Source organism: Euprymna scolopes, chromosome 32 (genome assembly GCF_053919585.1).
Source record: "Euprymna scolopes isolate OS-2025 chromosome 32, ASM5391958v1, whole genome shotgun sequence".
Lineage (NCBI taxonomy): Eukaryota > Metazoa > Mollusca > Cephalopoda > Sepiida > Sepiolidae > Euprymna > Euprymna scolopes.
In genome coordinates, this window is record NC_136513.1 from 99016594 (window position 1) to 99036421 (window position 19828).

The window sequence follows — 19828 nt, forward strand, 5'->3', positions numbered from 1 at the left end:
TGTCGTTTTTGCGACAGAACAAAGTTCGCTTTTCGTTTGCAAGTTGGTCCTTTAGTAAGATTTGTCGTGTAGCGACAAACAAAAATTCACTTTTACATTCGTTTGCAAGTCGGATTCCCAGAAAAAGGCGTAAATTGTCGCTTTTGCCACGTTAGAGTTTTTTTTTCACTTGAGTTGAAACTTCTCTTAAGCGTAAAATCCGTTTGCTCGTCAACACTTTGCATTCCTTAAAAAAATGGTCAACCTTTGCGTTGTACTTTTTTTTTTAAATAGTTCTTCGTCAAACTGTTATATTTGACGCTTCATATTTCGTCGCCAACTGTTGTGGTTGCAAGGTTGAACAATAATTAGTAAGGAAATACAATGAAGACGCAAACAACAAGATAACGCAATAATAAGTGTATTAAAGAAAATGTATATTTACAATATGTACAAATGACGGTGTCGAGTCAGAGAGTCTTGGTGGGAGGACATGTACGCTCTTCGGCGTCACTTCTGGTGGCATTTGAGTAAGACACACCAAGGCCAACCTAGGCTTGCCATTTATAGTGTTATGTTATTCGCATATGCAAATAAGTGGTTGCCACCACAACAATTTTCCTTATCTTTATACTTGCTGTTTTACGACGTTTTAGCCAACTATTAACCGCTTCCGGATGAGAGTCCCTTCAGTGTATCTTCAGTAATTACTGCATTCCATAGTTGTCGTCGTCTCATCACCTGTTGGGCTAACTAATCCTCTTGCCAACTTTGGGTAGGATTAAAACCTTGCTTAACTGTAATTGTAGATATTTAATGTATCTATCTCTTGCGCCACGAACACCAACGTAAACTCTTTGACGAAGGCGAGGGCAATAGTTTGCGTAAACGTCGTGGAACAACAACTATATTAAAACGGGGAAATATTCGGCAAATAAATTAAATATTGCATATAAAACGTTTTTGAGTAATTTAAAACATATAATTTATTTATTGGTTCGATTTTCAAATAAATAATTTTTGGAATAACATAAGTGAAACATATATACATTTCCTGACTGGTAAAATCGCATTTTTGACAACGTAGAAGTATTTCGTATAATATAAAGATAAAATAAAATACCTTTTGTAAGGATTTCTTTATTTCAGTTAGTTTTGGCTTTTCTTAATCTTAATCCTAAATAATTCAGAATGGATTATCTTATTGTTGAACATCGTACTGTTTAATCGTTTTCAAATTATTGACAAAAATAATATCTTTAAGCTATCAAAAATTTTAATACGATAATTTTCTGCGCAGACATGTAGCAAAATAGATAATCATTAACTAATAATCATTTCTAAATAGTAGTGGAAGCGTGAAGGTAAAGATATACGAATTACACATCTTGAAATAATTCCAACAAAATAATACACTTCTTACTTTTACCCGTATTCAAGAATACTCGTACATCTGACTTTCTTTTGACATTTGCCGACATTTTGTTGTCTTCCAGCAAGTCAACAATGACTAAGTCATATTTAGCGGAAGAAAATTGTGTCGTCGAAAGGTGTTTCCTTACTTGAAATGACCGCCAGATTGTTTTAATTGCTTAAAAGATACGATGGTGGTTACACTTGGAATGGATCCTCAAGTACGAAATGAGGAATATATCTTGAAGAGAAGAACACAGAAAATCAAGATATCGAAAACCCAAATAACGTTATAGTTGGAAATAACTATATATATATATATATATATATATATATATATATATATACACACACACACAAACACACACACACATATATATATACATATACATATATATATATATGTATATATATATATATATATATATATATATATATATATATATATATAAACTTGTATAACGATATGATATTTAGCTGGGAGGAGTTCAAACCCTTGGGACCTACTAGGAGTTTAGAATAATCACTTCGACTTATAAATTGACACTTACTGTAAAAAGCGACTCAGATCTATTATCCAGCTGCGCTTATATTAACAAATTCAAATATTATGTACTTACTAACTTTAATATAATGAACTGAAAAATTCATGCACTAACAAATGGATGCACTCACAAATGGATGCACTCACAAATGCCAAAATATTTTGTTAGTAACAATAAAACTATTTGGTTTAAGATTCATCTGGATTCGTTTATTGATCTCATAATTTGTGATGGATAGACACAAAATCGAGTCGTACATTTTCCATGTCAATATTTGTAAGTATTTTTAAGGCAGTAAGCAAATTACTTTCTAAATAATTCAAGTGATGAAGAAAAGTTTACACTAACAAAGCTATACAATAAAATATTTTAAAGTGATTCATTTAATCAACACTTTGAAAGCTATACACTAATAAATTAATACACTAACCAATTTCCGAGCTATAAATTAACAAATGCGTAGTTTCTATTCATTATTAAAAAAAAAATATACAGCATATATATTAATTAATTTCACTAACAAAAAAAGAGACTAACAAATATATTACTATCTTATGTGATAAGATTTTTGATGTAATAATAACAAAGACACCATTGAAAGGTACGCACTTACAAGTCTGTATCAAATATGTATGTACTAACAAAATCTCAATATTTTACAGGCGACAGTAAAAATGGAACGCTATATACTGAGTCGTGTAACGGAATATTGCCGTACTCTGTCGTGAATGATGTCCAGAGAACTAGTCTCTCAGAATATTACGAACGTGGTTGTCATTGTCTTGTAAGTATTTAATATGGAATTCTTTTGTAAAAATTGCATACATACTGATGAATACACACATGTTCGTTGTGTTGTATGTTCAAGTCAAAAATAGATGACAAGTTGTTAAATATCAAGCAACAATTAACCAATTTCAATTCGAATAACGATAGAAAATCACGATTAATTTCATCTATTTAAATTATATGAAATAAGTATCTATTTTGAATTAACTAAGAAAATTACATTTTTGCCTTACCGTACGCATAAATATTGAGCTCAACTATCGTATTTATTCATTCACTATATATATATATATATATATATATATATATATAGAGAGAGAGAGAGAGAGAGAGAGAGAGAGAGACAGACAGACAGACAGACAGACAAAATGAGGCAGTGAACTATATACTAATAACACACATCAATTTTTGTTTTAAATCTAAAATGAATGACATTTTTTTTTAAATAAAGCCATTTTCAGAAACGCCGGAATTTGAATATTTTTGACAAAAGAAAACATCTGGAATTCATTTTTGAGATGAGCATTATATATATTAATTTAATTTTCGGACTATTATTCTCATCTTTATTAGTTCTTGTTTTCATCTTTATTTGTTGTTGTTTTTTTCACGACGTTTCGGCCAACTATTCATCTCGCCTTCCTCAGGTGGTAACCGCGACTGATAGGAACTTCAAATTTCCTAACTGCATCTTCAACAATCACTGCCATCCGTAGTTGTTGTCGTCTTACCATGTTTTGGCCAAGTAAACCTCTGGCACGCTTTGGGTGGGATTGAAACCGCTATCTTCAGACAATTTCCATCTGGAACGTCTCTATCAACTGCGCCAGGGGCCCCGAACGGGCGATCAAGGTTGGATTCTTTTGATCTTAAAAATCCACGTTTATTCATTATCTGATCTTCCATAGCCAGTTCCGTACCGATTGGTATATATATTATTCCTTAATTGGAATTCATTTTTGAGGTTTAATAATATTCCGAAATAAAAAAATAAAATTAATATATATAATGCTCATCTTAGTTGGCTGTAACGCTGTGAAAAAAAACAATAACCAATAAAGATGAAAACAACAACTAATAAAGATGAGAATAATAGACCGAAATAAAAAAATAAAATTAATAAAGAAAACATCATTCCATTTCAATAAATCAAAATAAACATTCAATTTATCAACAAGAAAATGATATAAAAAAATAAGATAGTGATTTAAATAAAGAATCCAATCTCCCTATAGGCTCTGGTTTATTCTCTTTTGTAATACATTTAATTAAAACATTATAAAAACAATATTAAAGGAAATACTTCCATAATTTACTTTTTCTCATAAAATTACTGTTCATTTTTGCTAAGCGCAACAGAAATATTGCGTTACTAGACATACTACGAGGCTTGTTGGTTTTACCCGATTGTAAAATACGATTCAATATGATATGACGTTTCTGGTGTTTTTAGATGAGGATTGTTTATTAGTAGTATGTGGATTCTTCAGACTACTGTTCTCCTCTTGAGTGCGAGTTTCACAACGTTCCGGTCGATATAACCTCCCCATCCTCTTCAGGTCTATCAGGGAAAATCATGCTCTTCAAGGAATCTTTTTGCATTGCCAGCTATGTGAATGTGAGAATTATCTTGCATGTAGATCGGATAATCATCCTAATTCCGTCCGACCTTAAAAACAAACGACAGGCCCGGGATTATTGACACTAATAAAATTACAAACCAAAAGTTAACCCCCATCACCTTTGAGACTTGATTAAATTCTTCGTACTTTTTTCGATAGACGTACTGATTACTATCACTGCTTAGCTTATACAACTTGCTTTTGTCGCTAAAAGTTGTTTCGAACAATATGAAGAGTCATGATCTTCAGTGCATCTGACGAAAACGAGACGGTGCTTTCTCTTTACGGAAACTATTGACTTGCGTCTTGCCTCGGAAATTTAAGTTCTTTAATCTGTGTTTAACTGCAGAAAGAGAGAACTTTTAACAAGCTTACATGCTGTATAACCTGAAATAACAACAATTACGGCTAGAGATGCTTTGGTTCCTTAAAGGTGCATATTTAAATCTGAGTTAAAGCTCATTTGTTGCTGCAGAGATTCTGTTTGCCTTCTCTATTTGAATTTATTCATTTAAATTGATATGAGCACTAAGATACTTCAATTAAAAGTCAAATATGAACATGACAAATTATAGAAAAATAAAAGGCAGACCAAATAAAGTATAGGTTGTTTAAACAATTACATTCAATTTAGCTTAAATTTGCGGTTTAAAAAATGGCAAGTGCCGAATTTCGTTTTTGTACTACTGCAGATAAATGGCACCAAATTTATCTTTGGAATCACTACTATATATTTAGTACAATATAATAATCAGTCGAAAATTATCTCTATAATAATAAATACGAAGTCTATGTGAATTAAAATATAATATTTAAGCTTTTTTTACGATCGGAAACGCAAAACGGTCTGCTAGTTTATATATATATATATATATATATATATATATATATATATATATATATATATATATATAGAGAGAGAGAGAGAGAGAGAGAGAAAGAGAGAGATAGGTGGATAAATATAGATATATGCATATATATAGATATATATATACATAAACATGTACACGTCTTAAAAATCATTATTAGAAACTATGTAATAATTTGTATTATCATTAGTAAATACTGCATTTCTCAGCAACACTTTTTATTAACTCAACTACTATAATTAACTAATTATTACTTATATAAAACAGTAGTAAATACAATATAATAATTATTCCTCATGTATTTAATGTTAATTATTTAATTCAATATTAAGTTACTTCTCATTGTTTTCTCAAATTATGAGTTATATTGAAAGTTTTAAAATATTTTTCAATAATAATTTTTTTCTTGTTTTGCAGGACCAAATCGGCCAATATAGCCATGAACTCTTTTGCAAATGGAGATATGCTCATATGCATATGCTTTCTGGAAAGTGTACTTGGCTCGGACCTATACCGTATATTAAATGTCAAGGTGAATGGGATTTACAAAATCGGCTTGTACAGAATATGACTACATGAATTAAACGATTCTTATTTATTCCTCCTCCTGTACTCATATTGTTTAACGTCATATTTTGTTAATCTTGGAGCAGTACGACTACTATTTAATGAGAAATATGGAATTGATGGTAAATTTATTTGCCAGTGATTTTCGGAAACAGTTGCACTTACTATAACATTTATAGCAGTTAGGCTAACAGAAAGTAAATACACGAAAAAAAAACATCCCGGATTTATTATTTAGAATTAAGTCACAATTTTACTGATTTAAGTTGTTTCCATAAATAAATCTTATTTATTATTCGAAACACAAATGCTGCCTTCGTTCGTTAATTTTTTTCGTCCTTTATTTATATTTTTATGATATCAGCCTCTACAAAAACTCACGTACTTTGAAATAGTATGTTTTCTCTTGTCTTCTATTTTTACGTCGTTTAGCATTTTTCAATACTTTTGTAGAGTTGAATGTAATAATCAAAGAAGAAAGCGCCCGCGTGTATGTGCATTATGTGGTCAACACAAACAAGAAACAATAAGAGGAAGAAACGAATACTTCTAGAGTCAATATTATTGGGACACAATTTAAAAAAAAAAAACTTTCTTCCTAACTAGTAAGCATAAACACAATAGCTACATATACTTCTGCAGAACTTAGATTCTTAAACAGTTATTATGAGAGCGTTTCAAAAGTAATGCCTCCTATTTTTATTCCGCTCAAATGGATCAGAGGGAATTGCACATTGTATTGTTATGATGGCTGAACTTATGCATTCATAACTTCAAATTTTCATCTCTGTTGCAGGTATTGACGGGGGTGGGGCTCTAAGAAAGCAACCTCTGCCACGGACGTGTTTTAGAAGGACACTGAGAATGGTATCGACTATTTAGAAAAATCAATTCTGGAATACAAAAGGTTGCTCGTTTTAACGGTACAGCGCATGTATGTGCATTATGTGGTTCTACGACTTACCTTCAGATGGGATCAGAGAGAGAGAGAGATTAAAGATGGCAGCCATGAATATATAAGGTGTAGTCTCGTAGAATATCACGAGATCTCACCTTCCACTGCACACATTTAAAAAAAATGCTTTTCCTTTTTACACAAAAATTCGACCAAATAAATGGATAATTAGAAACGCAAACTGAAATATGTAAATTACAAATTTACGAAAAACAATTATATCTCTGTTTCTTCATTCCCTTTTTTACAAAAGACTTTCCCTAGTTTGTAATTAATTCTATTTAAGGCCGGTGACTGAGCCTCCAACTTTGCCTGATGTAAACAGTGGGATTGCACTTATATTTTTATTCACAGCAGACATAAGACCGAATAATATTCACAGCAGACATAAGGCCGAATAATACGCAATTCTAGGGGACGATTTCCTGAAGGATGAGTTTCAACCCTCAGTGATACTAGGCAGAAAATTTGAATTACTCAAAACTTCGACCCAACTCTTGCTGACAAAACGAAAGCAAATTACGTACGAATTAAAACATATTTTCTCTATATCATTCTTCCCAAAATAGTTGTACTGTAACTAAAGCTGCCTTTAAGACTGCCAGCAACCATTGCAAAAGCGTAATAAAGAACGCGATAGAGTTGTAGGCTCAGTCTGTGAAGACCAAAGTAGCTTAGCAGCGGTTTGGTCCCCACCAGTTTTGGAAAATAATAAATAGGTGCAAGAATATAAGTGTTGGCTCTATCCCAACCATTATCAATGACCTGAGGTAATCTCGTCATTATCGGACAAATAAAAACTCTTTGACAAAAACTTTTACGATAATTCTACCCTGTGCGATCAGGGCCGCAAATCAACGTATTTTCTCCTGTTTCTGATAACACGCTATGCTACATATCTGTGCGTGATGTTGCCAAACTAATAAAAAAAAAACTTGATTCTTGTAAAACAATTGCCTTTTTCTATCCGCTGCAAACTCTTTTCCACAGGCATTGGTAAGAGGCGTTGCGAGCTTGTCTCTGGTTTATCGTTATTTTCATGGCAAATGCTCGTCTGAGCTTTAGTCTATGGCTTCCACTTGGCCTAACTTTTACAAAAAAACACTCGTTTAGTTTAAACCACTTGCAATAATTTTCCCCACTATTTTTCTATGCATAAACCTTAACATAGATTCCTGGAACAACTGCACCCCGTGAAACTCCGTCCCGTTTTCATACTTTCCAACTGACGACAATATGGTTTGCTTCAAGTCCACAGTAAACAAGTACATAATGAACCACCCCTTAAGTAATCCTAGTTACCAATTTCGATTATTAGCGATTACTACATTTTCCCATTGACTTGTGTACACTAATTAACCCTTATTCTCGAATGACCTCCAGACCTTGATATTTGGGGACGCGTTTGTAAAAAAAGTGATAATTCGCTAGTCTCTCTCTATTCTATTATTTTCAAACGAGTGTGTCTAACTGTGCGCCAATATTGTATTGCTCATCGTAAGGATTTCCAGTAAAAACGATAATTTTCTCCTTTCTCCCTCCATGCTCCTAGCGTCACACAGAACATACGTTACCAATCCCCCCTCTCTCTCTCACTCTCTCTGTTTCTTATTTTTATATGTTAAAATGTTATAATGTTAAAAAATCAATCGCCGCATGAGAACTCGGACTTGGTCCATAACATTAATCGATTTTAATAATCCCAACATATTTCTTTCACATCTCGTCAGTCACAAATCAAGTTTCAGTATCAGCACTTTATTGATCCAATAGTAAAAATGATTGGTATTTATGCAGATTATGACCTGTTTTTTTTTGTGAATATTACGCCAGAATACATCGGAAACTTAGGAACATCGCCGAAATAATGAAATTTTTAAACGTCAGAAGGAAACATTATAATAGAAAACATTTATCGTATAAAAATGTGATGATGTAAAAAGGAAATGCATTCAAAAAGAGGCAATCCACCTCCGCAAGTTTTATCAAGTTTTTAAGGAGAATTTTTGGAAGAGAAAAATATTTCATGGCATTTTTTGTCTGTTTATTTTATTAATGTTCAAGCGTATTTTCTACAATGAGATAAAATACTACTGTTGCATAGGAAACCATATTACAGAGAAAGAGACGAAGAGAGAAGATACATTTATACAGATATTACAGAGGGAGAGAGAAGAGAGAAGACATTTATACCTTTTATAGTTCTGTGGATGTTCCTTCTCTTAACATATATTAGAGTGGAGAGAAGTTGATTATTTTTAAAAGCCGAGGGGGACAGTCATTACTTAAATAGAGGGGGGACACATTACTTAGATAGAGAGAGGGACACATTACTTCGATGAGTTATACACAAAGTTCATTATAAAGATGAGTGAAAACAATGATTTCACATTAACCTTTAATTTGATAGAAAGACGACACGAAGACGGCAGTTACAAAAAAAAAATGAGATCTTTTATTCTATTTGACCGGTCAAAATGGTGATCACATTCAGGAATTCCAAGTTGTTTCTGCATGTTAAAACTTTCCCGTTCGCTTTTAATTCGATCCGGACTCGACTCTGGACTCAGTCTCCCTCTCTCCCCCCTAATCTCACTAAAACTAGCAAACTATATTGAGAATCTGCTTGTCTGCTATTACGTCATGTATGGCTCTCAGGGTGACCCACTCAGGTGGAAACTCACGTGGCTTAAACATATGTGGTTCGGACATGTTTCCAAACCATTTTTGCAGACAAAGAATTCTCACTAATCTATTTTTCGACCTAACCTATTTTTAAACATATTTAAATTGCATTGTTCTTTACTTTCTCTGACCTTATTTTAATTCAGTTTCCACAAAAAGGATTGAACAATTAAAATTCCTTTTCCAACAACATCTCTAAACTATTTTATGTGAAATTGAACAATGCCAAATGCCTTTCTGAATCTATTTCTGAACCTTGCTTACAAAGTTCGAACTTCTTACTCACAAGAAAATGACTCTTTTCTTGTAACACTAATTTCGGAGTATTTTCCATTATCCGTCGGTTTCCCAAATACCTATTTCTTGCAATTATTTTGTAGGTAATTTCTACAATCTGTTATGGTGTGTTCCGAACCAAGAACGCAACGGCAAAGACATACTTTTTTCACGTTCTTTTCCTCCTTCGCGGTACGGGTTCGAGCCTGCTTATTACAACTTATTGTTCTTGCTATACACCCAAAATAGTGTAAGAAAATAATACTGTTAATGCACATATTGCGAAATTGCGACTATGGCAGAGCTATAAATTACAATTACGTATGGGTCTTATATATATCGACAGAAACAAAGTTTGCATTACACACACACACACACACGAATATATATATATATATATATATATATATATATATATATATAAATATATATATATACAGGCGACAAAAAGAAAGTCCGCATTTGTAATTTATCCCAAAACTGCGAATTAAAACTAAATTTAAAGTAACTGTTTAAAAAAAGTATACCTCATTTGATTGGCTTTCTATTCTTCAATAATTTATATTCTTCTATAATTTATATATATATATATATATACATATATATATATATATATATATATATATATATATATATATATATATAGAGAGAGAGAGAGAGAGAGAGAGAGAGATAGTGTGCGGATGTATATGCATGTATGCGAGGAGGTTCGTGGGGTACGTGGTTGTCCAATTCAAAGTTTTATGAAAGATTTGGTTTTGAATAGAGACCACACAAGTTGCTGACCATTCCAGGTCAAAAATGTTGGAAGGGTCATATTCAAATCAATCTTAACTTTATTGACTATATCTGTGTCCCTCGTGCTGCTAGCCCCGCCCGCCCTACACTAATGTTTCCATCATTTACATTGAAGAAGATCAAAGGATCGGTCGAAAATGTGTGCTTTTGAAAGAAACGTTCTTGTTTTTTCCAAAAGACTTTTTGTATTCCTACACTTCAACACTTAGTATATAAATACAGAAAAAAAAACATTTGTATATTTTTTGTATTGAATTTTTATTCACACACACACACGCACATACACATATATATATGTATATATGTATATATATATATATATATATATATATATATATATATATATGTACGGGAGTGTATAATGTAGTAAATAATAATAAACAACCCTAATAAAGAAATGACAACCACCGAAAATAAGTTAATGGATATGAAACCCTTTGCCTGTCTAAATACTTTAGACACCACGGTAGAATCCAATGACTAATTCTAAGTAAAATTATATAAATATGTTATATACATACACACACGCACACACACACACACACACACACACACATATATATATATATATATAATTTTAAGGAGATTAGAACAATAGTCTAATGAGCAGAGTGTATTTTAATGTAATAGTGAAATTACTAGTTAAATTAAAATACAAGGGAGAAAAAGTGTTCGTTGTAATTTAGATATATATTAAGCTCGATAGGTAAATATCCTAGAGCTAATTTAATATTTAGTAATGTGATTGATAATTTAAAAATCAAATTATAATTTAATTAAAAATCCGTTTCATAAGAAGGAACAACAACAAAATCAATTATTTGTACGATCGTTTCTGAAAACAGTGTTTTTATCGTGGTAAACATCAAGTTACGGACAATAAATATTACATATAGTTTTTTAATAAACACGGCTACCTCGTCAGCAAATATTGTGAAGGGTTTTTATTAAATGTGAAAGACACCATAAATAAACCTAGAATTAAAAGTAAGGCAGATGTATCTCGAAAAAATTAAAATAAAGGTATGGATTTAAACTTAATAAGAAGATTAATATGGGTTAGAGATAGAAATAAATAGAGTATGATGATGCACTTTTCGTAACTAACTCTACAAATAATAATTACGAAAAAGCAATTAAAGCTGTACATAATTTTTTTAAAAATTATGGACTTAGTATAAAAATCGACCCTAATAAAAAAATTGTTAATTTCTTAGACATAACCTTAAATCTTCAGAATTCTACCTTTGAACCCTATCATAAACCTAACATATCTCTACTATATGTCCACAATGAATCAAACCACCCTAAATGTAATCTAATAGTAAGAAAATTAATAAGCTACAAAATACAGCTATACAAAATATATCAGACTGTAACTGTAGAAGAAAAAATAAATGTCCCCTACAAGGCTCCTGTAAAATTAAAAATGTAATCTATAGCTGCACAGTATCAAAACACCCAAATCTACATGAATCTATTAACAGCCATAACTCAACTACCAGATTAAATAATGACACCAACTTAAACCAATCTACCGATCAATTACAAACCAACCCACCATATAATAATCCAGCACCAGACCTAACGGAAAATAATCACAATAAGCAAGAGGCAATATATTTTGGTTCCACATCTGGCCTAATAAAACATAGAATCTCAACACAAAAATAGTCTTTTAAAAATAACTCTCTGTCAAACCAAACTACTCTATCCAACTATATTTGGCAACTCAAAAATAGCAATATTTCTTTCAACTGTAAATGGCGAATAATTGAATCTTGCAAACCATATAAACCAGGAGATAAATTCTGTGCACTATGTACAAAAGAGACCCTAAAAATTTTAAAATATGAAGATATAAAAAATGCAACCACCCTATTAAATTCAAGACAGGAACTAATCTTCACATGCAGTCATAAACGTTTGTTTAACTTTAATAAATATAAACCACCTTAAATCATTAAAAATTACTTATTAGTAAAAATAGATTACGATTTTTTTATTATTCTGTAATAAATTAAGTTAGACTAATTATCCCCCTTACATCCTTTAATTAAAGAAAATATGACTAATTATCACCCTTGCATTATTCAATTATACAAATAACATTAACCTAAAATTTCTTTCGAATTATAAATCGTGGCGTCTTTAAATCAAAAGTATGCTAACGGAAATAAATTATTGACGGGCGTTCTTCTTAAAATTTATCATTTCATAAGCTGAGAAGCTATAGCGAACATCTATATGAGTACTTTAACCATAGTTCCTGAGTTCAAAAGGCGAAAAATTAAAAGGTAAATATTTGTACCTATGTGTTATGTATTTATCTGTATCTCTATGTATATACATATATGTGTCTACTTTTCATATATATGCATGTATATATTTGTGTATGTATGTATGTATAATATAGTACTTAAAACCAAATTTATATTTTACTCTATTTATTTCCATCTCTAACCCATATTAATCTTCTTATCAAGTTTAAATCCATACCTTTATTTTCATTTTTCCAGATACATCAGCCTTACTTTTAATGCTGGGTTTATTTATGGTGTCTTTCACATTTAATAAAAATCCTTCACAATATTTGCTGACGAGGAAGCCGTGTTTATTAAAAAACTATATGTAATAATTATTGTCCGTAACTTGATGTCTACCACAAAAAACACTGTTTTCCGAAACGATCGTACAAATAATTGATGTTGTTCCTTCTTATGAAACGGATTTTTAATTTAATTATAATTTGATTTTAAAATTATCAATCACATTACTAAATATAAATATATATATATATATATATATATATATATATATATATATATAATATAAAGCTGAACGTCTCTGTGTGTGTGTTTGGTCACGAATAGGCTCCTATATGGTTGACTATTATAGAAAACTGATCACATATAATGATAGAAGATGTATCGAGAAACAGGAATAGGTATGTTTGATCTGGTGGTCTATAAAAATTGTGTGGTCTGCATTCGCGCCTGATCCACAAAGTATGGAAATAAAAAATAAAAAATAAAAAAACATTTACAAAGGTTTTTGATATTGATGTCCATAACAATACTTTGATAAGTATGTTTCAACTTAAATAGGGATGGTATAATAAAATTTTGGGGTCTGCGTTCGCGCCTGGCCTCCATAGAATGAAATAGGCAGAAACTTTAATAAGGACTTTTCATATCTATCTGAGTAAGTATACTTTGACAATTATGTTTCAGTTTGAAGAAATATGGTATAATAAAATTGTGGGGTGTTCGTTCGCGCCTGGACTCCATTAAATGAAAATATGTCACAAAGTTTAACAAGGTCTTTAATATAGATCCACAGAATTGTGATATGTGTTTCAGTGTGAACAGTTATAATATAATAAATTTTGGGGTTTATCTATTTTATTTTTACTTTCATCATATTTTGCTTTGGTTTTGATACCCCCAAATTCGAAGCTATCTCTTTACAACCGTTCCTTTTCATAATCTATCATACTTTTATAAATCAGAGTCCATTTTCTGTAGGCTGTTCTTGAACTCAGTCAACGACGGGCACTTTTGCTAGTATATATATATATATATATATATATATATGTATATATATATATATATATATATATATATATATATATATATATATATATATATATATATATGTATGCTTGTTCACTACCTGGCAAATAAATCCTATCAAAATTGTATTCTAAACATCATTACTCTAATCATTTTCGAGTAATAGTAGGAGCAACGGAAGTCATGAATAATGATTTAAAAACCTACCTGGCTAATATACCCAGTAAACCAAGTGCAAGAAAGACTAAAACAATTTTACTTAAAGTAAGGTTCATTATCTTAAAAAAATTTTTTTGTTGAAATATCTGAGTTAGCAAGTGAATGACTGGTATCCGGTAGGATGCTCTATCCTCAACTTGAATACAATGCTAATATAAATAAAACAGCTTCCGTACGCAACATCTGGAAAATCTAGACAAAACAAGAACTGAATTAAGATGTGCTGAATGGAAACAACAATGTTTGGAACGTTAGAAAAAAACAAGCAGGAAACGAAATAGCTTCCTTTGTGACTATCGATGGTGATAATCAGAGATCTTGACAATGGAAAATACCTTTTATTCTAGCGTCTAGCTCAATTTCCATGAATAGGGTGTTTTGAGAGCCTGCCCGATCTGTGAAGTGCATTACTGAGATTATTTCTCTATAGACTATAAGAAAGTTGTCTTCAGATCTAATGTTCAAATTAAAAAAAGCATCATCAACCGCAATATGACAAATTAAAATCAGTTGATACCATAAATAGGATCTTTTGAGAGCGAGTCCCATTTCACCTCTACCCAAACAATACTTCGCCTCCGTAATAGCATTTTAATCGAGCTATAAAGGCCTTTGAAACAACTTAGTATCACTATCATATTAATATGTTTTTGCTATTTAAAGTTTTCCTTATTTACTGAGCAAGTTATATTTGGATTACAGCTACATTTATTGCAACGGCAGTTTAAAATGTATTTTAGGGTTTGTTTTAATGTACACATCGATTCGAAAAAGTTGCCAAAAAACAAATATATAAAAAATAAATGTTATCAAAGGCAAGATAAATTACTTTTCTACCAAACTGGATATAATTTTCGTGTTTTTATTCAATTTAACATGTTTATTCAGCTCGAAAAGCATACAGTGTTTACCGATGTATTGGAAAATTCAAGATGGCGGCCGATTCTCTCTTTAACATGGTAAGTTCGGGAAAAGGTGTTATAAATAATAAACTAGACAAAATACTATTAAAAAACACCGAATATATGTCAAGCTATGTCACGGTAACATATATTGAGCGAATTTTTGACATTTGTTATATATTTGTTTTTTTGACAACTTTTTCGAATCTATGTGTACTACTGTACACACCCGTATTTTATAATTCATGTGATATTGAGTGTTCATTTTACAGTGTCTTGGACAACTTCAGTTAAGCATACAAGTGTATAATACTGTCAGCTATAGCCGTATAGTATTTTACAATTCATGTAATATTAATTGTTAATTTTACAGTGTCTTGAACAACTTCAGTTAATCATAAAAGTGTATAATACTGTTAGATATAGCAGTATAGTATTTTAAAATTCATGTGGTATTGAGTGTTCATTTTAAAGTTAATCATGCAAGTGTATTATAATGTTAGATATAGCAGTTAAGCATTATATAATACTGTTAGATATAGCAGGACAATGCGAAATACATGCTTGTCGACAATTCTATGATCGTCATAATAATTGCAACATAGAAAGTTATCATGCAAAATAGAATGTTATCATACCAGAACCGTATTTTTGTTAAGATGCTTTAATAGAAAGTACAACATAAATAATATCAATTAGAGTTTGATTTAGTCTTATGTGAAGGCCATTTTTAAGTGATGTGGACTTTACGTACAGTTTTAGGAAAACATTCGATGATTTGATTTGTCAAGATGCGTAATTGAGAGAGAGAGAGAGAGAGAGAGAGAGAGAGAGAGATCGGATGGAGTCGGACAATGCTGGCGCCAAGTACAGGGTATCAAAATGCGTTAGTTAAAGACCCGCGGCAGTTTTTTCAGTGGGGAAACATTTGTAATAAAAGTTGCTGAAAAGACAACCCGTAACTTGTTGATTCCTAGAAATTAATTATCTTTGCAGCTTTTCAGAGGATCCCTAGAACAAGATCAGATTCGACTGATGTCACAACTTAGAAAACTCTTATTAATCTTTTTGCATGTCCGTTGTTACAATTCATCTGTTGTTGTAAGATTATTTCCACTAAATGATAAATGTACATAAACCACATTTCTATACATTTCATACGGAATGTTGTAGTATAAGACAATATTATCGTTTCTTCCGGGCAAGAACCCAAACACAGTTAGATTGCAGTTGTCTGCTGGATTGAAACTGTTAGTGAAGTGCAAAATGTTTTCTCAATATTTATGTCGATATACACCACGCAAATTAAAAAAAAATACGAATACCCAGGGTTTATCGATTAATAGATACAAGCAATAATACGTAACAAGTATAAACTGTAAAAAGATAGAAATTCATTATTTAAATAAATCTATTTCTGTGTAAACATCCAGGAACAACATTTTAATTATATATAAATTTGGATAACCATTTTACCAGATAGAGTAAGTTGCTGGAATCCATATTAAATAGAGAAATAGTCAACCACCTCAGCAGAAACAACCTTCTTAGTGACACACAATATGGTTACCGCTCTGCAAGATCTACCGCAGATGTGTTGACGGTTATATCTCACAGGATTAGTGAATCTCTTGGCAAAGGCTTCCTTTCTAGGGAAATTGCTCTTGACATATCAAAAGCCTTCGACAAGGTATGCCATAAGGGTCTACATCACAAGATTTCCAGCTACGTTATAACTGGAAATGTTTTACTCAATCATTAAATCATTTCTCTCCGATAGGCTCATAAGAGTAGTGGTCGATGGACAAAAGTCAGAGGCCTGCAATATTAATGCTGGAGTCCCTCAGGGGTCAATCCTGGGCCAAACTCTCTTCTTGATCTACATCAAGGACCTCCCTAAACACATACTTAAATCATTCGTTGACATCTATGCTGATGACACGACCATCTACGGCAACATATCAAAGGCTGTAAATGACAAAGTTCTCTGATTCTCTCTCCTCTGATCTCAAGCGCGTGGTTCAGTGGGGGAAGACGTGGCTGGTTACCTTTAATGCATCTAAAATCAAACTCCTATTCTTACATCATCAACGCTCTGATCCCCATCTGGCATCAATTGGGATGGATGGCTCTCGTCTGAGAGAGGCTCCGTGTTTTGACAAGCTTCTGGGTTTGACTTTTACTCCTGATCTGAAATGGAACACGTACATCAAGTCTGTTGCCAAGGTCGCTGGAAAGATGGTGGGATTCTTCTACCGCTCCAGAAGATATCTCACTACTGATGCAATTCTCTATCTATATAAAAGCCAAGTACGTCCAAGGATGGAATACTGCTGCCATATCTGGACAGGAGCTGCTAAAAACAGCCTATCCTGCCTTGACAGAGTACAAAATAGACTTCGTGGCTTAGTGGGGGATGCCCTTTTCTCTACCCTGAAACCTCTCTCTCACAGAAGAGACGTTGAACGCCTGTCTTTGTTTTATCGTTATTTCCATGCAGGTGCTCGTCTGAACTCTAATCTTTCACGAAAAACACCCGTCTGGCCGAATCCACTGTGAAAAATTTCCCCCACTCTTTATCTGTGTCTAAATCAAAACGTGGATTCCATGAACAAAGCTTCTTTCTTAGAACTGCACGCCTGTGGAACTCTGTTCCGTCTGCCTGGTCCCACCTGACTAAGTCCAACGTTAACAAATTCCTAATGAACCGCCCCCTTAAGTAAACACTTCATCAAATCTCCACACAAACGTTATGTACTTGCAATAACCCTTATCCCTGAGTGGCTTCCGAGCCTTGATAAGTGGTGACCACTGTTTAAAAAAAATAGACAGATCATCAATTACTGAAGGACTCATAGTTTATTGTTGACTCGTCATTCTAGTCATAACTCTTTATAGAAAAACATATGGGCACCTTGCTACGTTTAAGGAAAAAAACCGGCTGTTACCGTGAAATTCGACAAACGATGTGCTCCTCACGGAGAACGTTTTTGTTCAAACTTTGTATAATAAATAACCTATTAAATGGTTTGTGCATTATTTATAAATTTTCTTCACATCATAATCCTGTTCTTTTGCAGCTTTCCCAATAAACGATACAAATTCCTCCAATTTAAAATTTCCTTCAATTATATGTTAGGATATAAAGTAAAACATTTATCATTTGTGACAGTATATTCCCTGTTGGTGATCAAAAGATGATCCTGCTTTAGCTTTATTTGTTGCGTACGAATTTAAATATGTAGATTGCAGGCTTAATTGGTTATTCCCTGCAATCTTCTTTAAAGTCATCAGTGGACAGATATACATCAGTCTCCTAGTAAAATAAACACAGAGTGTGTTCAGTGACAGTAGTTCTGTAAGCTGAATATAGTCTTCTATTCATACCCATACACATACCTACACACACACACACATATATATATATATATATGTGTGTGTGTGTGTATGTCTTTTACATAAATATATTGTTCTTCATGATGATCAAATAACATATAATGCAATTTCATTAATTCACGGAGTTTCAAACAATACGTTCCTCTCATCAGACACAAAATATTAGACAATGATAAGGATTAAGGAAATTTCAATATATCTTTTGCATTCTTCTATAACAAGCTTCATTTCCTATCGTGGCTGTATTGAACTTTTTTTAAAATTTTGTTGCAGTTTCTTAATATTAATGTTATCAAATATTAATTAATATTAATATGTATTTTTCTGAGGTCTACTGAACTTTTTGGTTGGAAAACTTAATTAATATATAATAAAAAGTTTAAAATTAAATTCAACTAAAAAGTTTTATCGCTCCAGCCGTAGTCGTTATTTATGCAGCGTCGGTACCGTTTAAGCTACCGAGAGTTGGATACGAAAGCTGAAAAATTACGCGATTAAAACAATGAATATTTTACGTAACAGAATAAGGAACAATTATTTATAACGCTTTATTTCAGCCAATGTTTACAATTTTTTTCAGATTTTATTACTTAGCGTTTTTACAAATTTAAACGCATTCCAACTCTTCTGTATGTCAAGATTTAAATCATCCTCAAATGTGACAGAAATTCTCAAATCCAGATATGGCAACGATACTCCATACATATGCCCATGTATGACGGATATATAGATTCATACATTTATAAAGAAAAAATATTTATTTATATAAAAAGAATATTTGAAGTGCCAAAAATTTACAGAAAAAAAAACTGATTTTTTTTTATCGTAACATTTATTTTTAAGTTGTTGATATGAGCGGCAACCTACGGGGTGCGATAATTATGTTGCTGTTGCTAAAGATGAATTTGCTGTACATACGTTATATAAAGAAGGCTGTAGATACGTCTAAACACTACTATAAGATTTTTATTAACCATAGAATGCTTCTTAATCAGTAAGTTGACTATTTAGCATTTTTACAAGCTAAAAACAAAGTTAAACGCATCACAACTACTCTATATATCATGTTTTAAATCATCCTCATATGTAACAGAAATTCTCAAACTCAGATATGGCAACGATACTCCATACATATTCCCATGTATGATGGATATATGAATTCATACATTTGTAAAGAAAAACATATTTCTTCATATAAAAAGAATATTTGAAGTGACAAAAATGTACGGAAAAAAAAC

The 19828-nt window shown here is 31.8% G+C and overlaps 1 protein-coding gene across 1 annotated transcript in view; it reads left to right on the forward strand.

Annotated features, from left to right (window-relative positions):
• The window catches only part of LOC145256517 (uncharacterized), a 32562-nt gene extending 26470 nt beyond the window's left edge, over nt 1-6092 (forward strand). The window contains exons 4-5 of the mRNA XM_080115505.1: nt 2600-2721; nt 5635-6092. Of these exons, the coding sequence (XP_079971631.1) occupies nt 2600-2721; nt 5635-5796 (284 nt within the window). The 3' untranslated portion in view covers nt 5797-6092. The remainder of the gene's footprint in view (nt 1-2599; nt 2722-5634) is intronic.
• The last annotated feature ends 13736 nt before the right edge of the window (nt 6093-19828 follow it).